The 2,595-nt window shown below is 32.1% G+C and overlaps 1 protein-coding gene across 1 annotated transcript; it reads right to left on the bottom strand.

Moving 5' to 3' along the window:
* Positions 1 to 748: 748 nt before the first annotated feature.
* Positions 749 to 1,690, bottom strand: LOC102859514 (olfactory receptor 2AP1-like). Its single transcript, XM_006883998.1, has one exon. The coding sequence runs from the start codon at positions 1,688 to 1,690 to the stop codon at positions 749 to 751; it is 942 nt and encodes a 313-aa protein (XP_006884060.1).
* Positions 1,691 to 2,595: the final 905 nt, after the last annotated feature.

Here is a 2,595-nt window from a genome sequence, read left to right as displayed (position 1 = left end):
AAGATTTTTTACCAATACTAAAGGAATGATTTTCTCTTCACCGGAATTTTTTCACCTTTAATTCTTGTGCTTGCCTAAATGCTTATTGAATGATTATAGTAAAACAGTGAATTTAAATCCCAATTTTTTTTTAAATTTTTTTTTTATTTTATTATTTTTGTGTGCATGTACCGTCAAATCAGATCTGACTGGTACAGGAGGAGATTGCCCCTCCTTACCCGGCAGAGCATCTGGTGGATTCGAACCATGCACTTCTGGGATTGTAGTTGCAGCTTCTTGCCACTAGGCCACCAGATCTCCCCTTAAATCCTAATTTTATAATTAAAAAATGATTCATTGTATGTCCAACTACTGATGTATTACTACTATATTAATATTAAACAGCTAAATTAATTAAAAGGAAAGGTCTTCAGCATGTAATTATTCCTTTATAAATAGACTAATGACCATATTAGCAGTGAATACTGTTTTTAAAAGTTAATGTATAAAAGCAAATAGAAGCAAAACTCCCAATTCTGGTTGGTCTTTGTCTTTTCTAAAAAGTGAGGTACAAATAAAAAGAAATAAAACTAATATTCTAGACTATATACCCATATGCGAAAACACAAAACCTATACATTCTCAATAATAGAGTGAACTTTATTGAGTAAATATTGCACTGTTTAATTATAATTATACATGTAGAAAAAAATAATGTGAAAGACACCAATAATCTTCTAAATATTTCTTATTCTTTGTTGTAATATTATCATTTTCTTGAAAATGAGGTTTTAATCTTACTGATCATGTCCTTGAAGGTTATTTTTACTTGATGATTTCTTAGAGTATAGATGAATGGGTTCAAGAGAGGGGCAACTGAAGTATTCAGCACTGCTACACCCTTATTGAAAGTGGCTGCATCTTTAACAGAAGGATTAATATACATAAAGATACAACTTCCATAAGAAAGTGAGACTACAATCATGTGAGAAGAACAAGTAGAAAAAGCTTTTTTCCTTTGCTGAACAGAAGGGATTCTGAGAATTGTTCTGATAATAAATGTATAGGAAAGAATCACTAACACTAATGTGAAAATCAATGTCACTCCAGCAAGGATAAATTCAATCATTTCTATGAAATGTGTATCTGAACAAGACAAATGCAGCAATACGGTATAGTCACAGCAATAATGATTGATGATGTTGGATGCACAGAAGGACAGCTGGAGAGTCATTATATGTGGCACAATGACAACTAAAAACCCAGAAAACCAAGAACAGAGGACAAGTTGAATGCACAGTCTTCTGCTCATTATAGATGTGTAATGTAAAGGTTTACAAATGGCAACGTAACGATCATAGGACATGGATGCTAGGAGGTAAAATTCAGTGGCTCCCAAAAGGATGGCAAAAAAATACTGAATGAAGCAACCAGCAAAGGAAATAGTCTTGTCTCCTGTTCCAATATTGATAAGCATTTTGGGAACAAACACAGAGGTAAAGGAAATTTCCAAAAAGGAAAAATTCCGGAGGAAAAAATACATAGGGCTCTGAAGTCTAAGATCTAGCAAGGTTAGAATGATGATGGTCAAATTCCCCATAATACTTAAGACATAAGTTAGTAGCAGAAAAAGAAAAAGGATAGGTTGAAGCTGGACATCATCTGTCAATCCAAGAAGAATGAACTCTATCACTGGTGTGTGGTTGTTCATCACCGACATCACATGGATAGAGAATGATTACTGAAAAAAAGGAAATTTGAAATTAAAGTTTCTATATATTTTTAAATATAAAGATTAAAAAGTTAACATAAAGTAAGATTTTTTTTTATGATGATAGAGTTCCCAGATTAGGTTTTCATTCATTCATTGATAAACATTTTCCTCCCTACCACTTCCCCAATTCACTTTCCCGCCCCAATTCACTTTTAATACTTGTACTGTTCCATGTTGCTGATTAACCTAAAATCTTTTTTAGCTTGTTTTGATAACATTCTATATTTGTATAACAAGCCATAAAATATACTTTTAAAAAAAACACCAGTAACACAATACTTATTATTTACTTTGTTTCTAATTTTTATTTTGGTGGCCTAGTGGTAAAAAGCTGAGCTGTAATCCCAAAGACACATTGTTCTATTCCACCAGCTGCTGTGGGAAGGGGGGAGATGGGGAATTTCTCCTGTGATTTACTGTTTCTTATAACCTGAAAGTTCAGCTATGATTTAGTTGTGAATCAACAGCACACAACAACCACAACATGCTTCAAAGGGACATTATCAATTGATTTTTATAAGTTGTACCATGATTTATCCATTTTGCTACTTGTTTATATTCCCTTCTTAGTTTTTATGATAGGTTGTGTATAGGTCTATTTGTTTTGAAAAAAATAGACTTATTAGAGACTTTAAAAGTTAACCCTTTTACCCTTCATTTACCATTCATCAAAGTAAAGATTACCCTAGTTATGAGATATAGAAAAATCATTTACTTCTTTTTTTGCTACATTTTTTACATAGCTTAAATGTAGAACCTGAAGATCAATTGATGCTTAACAAAATGTTATTAGAAATCATGTTATTGTGCTTTCTTGTTGCAAATAGAAACTATCCACCAGG

Source organism: Elephantulus edwardii, unplaced genomic scaffold, assembly GCF_000299155.1.
Source record: "Elephantulus edwardii isolate Elephantulus edwardi_28Jun2011 unplaced genomic scaffold, EleEdw1.0 scaffold00030, whole genome shotgun sequence".
NCBI classification, from domain to species: Eukaryota; Metazoa; Chordata; class Mammalia; order Macroscelidea; family Macroscelididae; genus Elephantulus; species Elephantulus edwardii.
This window is presented reverse-complemented; position numbering and strand designations above follow the sequence as displayed.

Excerpts from the sequence above, each read along its gene's own strand:
- LOC102859514 (XM_006883998.1), bottom strand. The coding sequence starts at position 1,690 with ATGAACAACCACACACCAGTGATAGAGTTCATTCTTCTTGGATTGACA.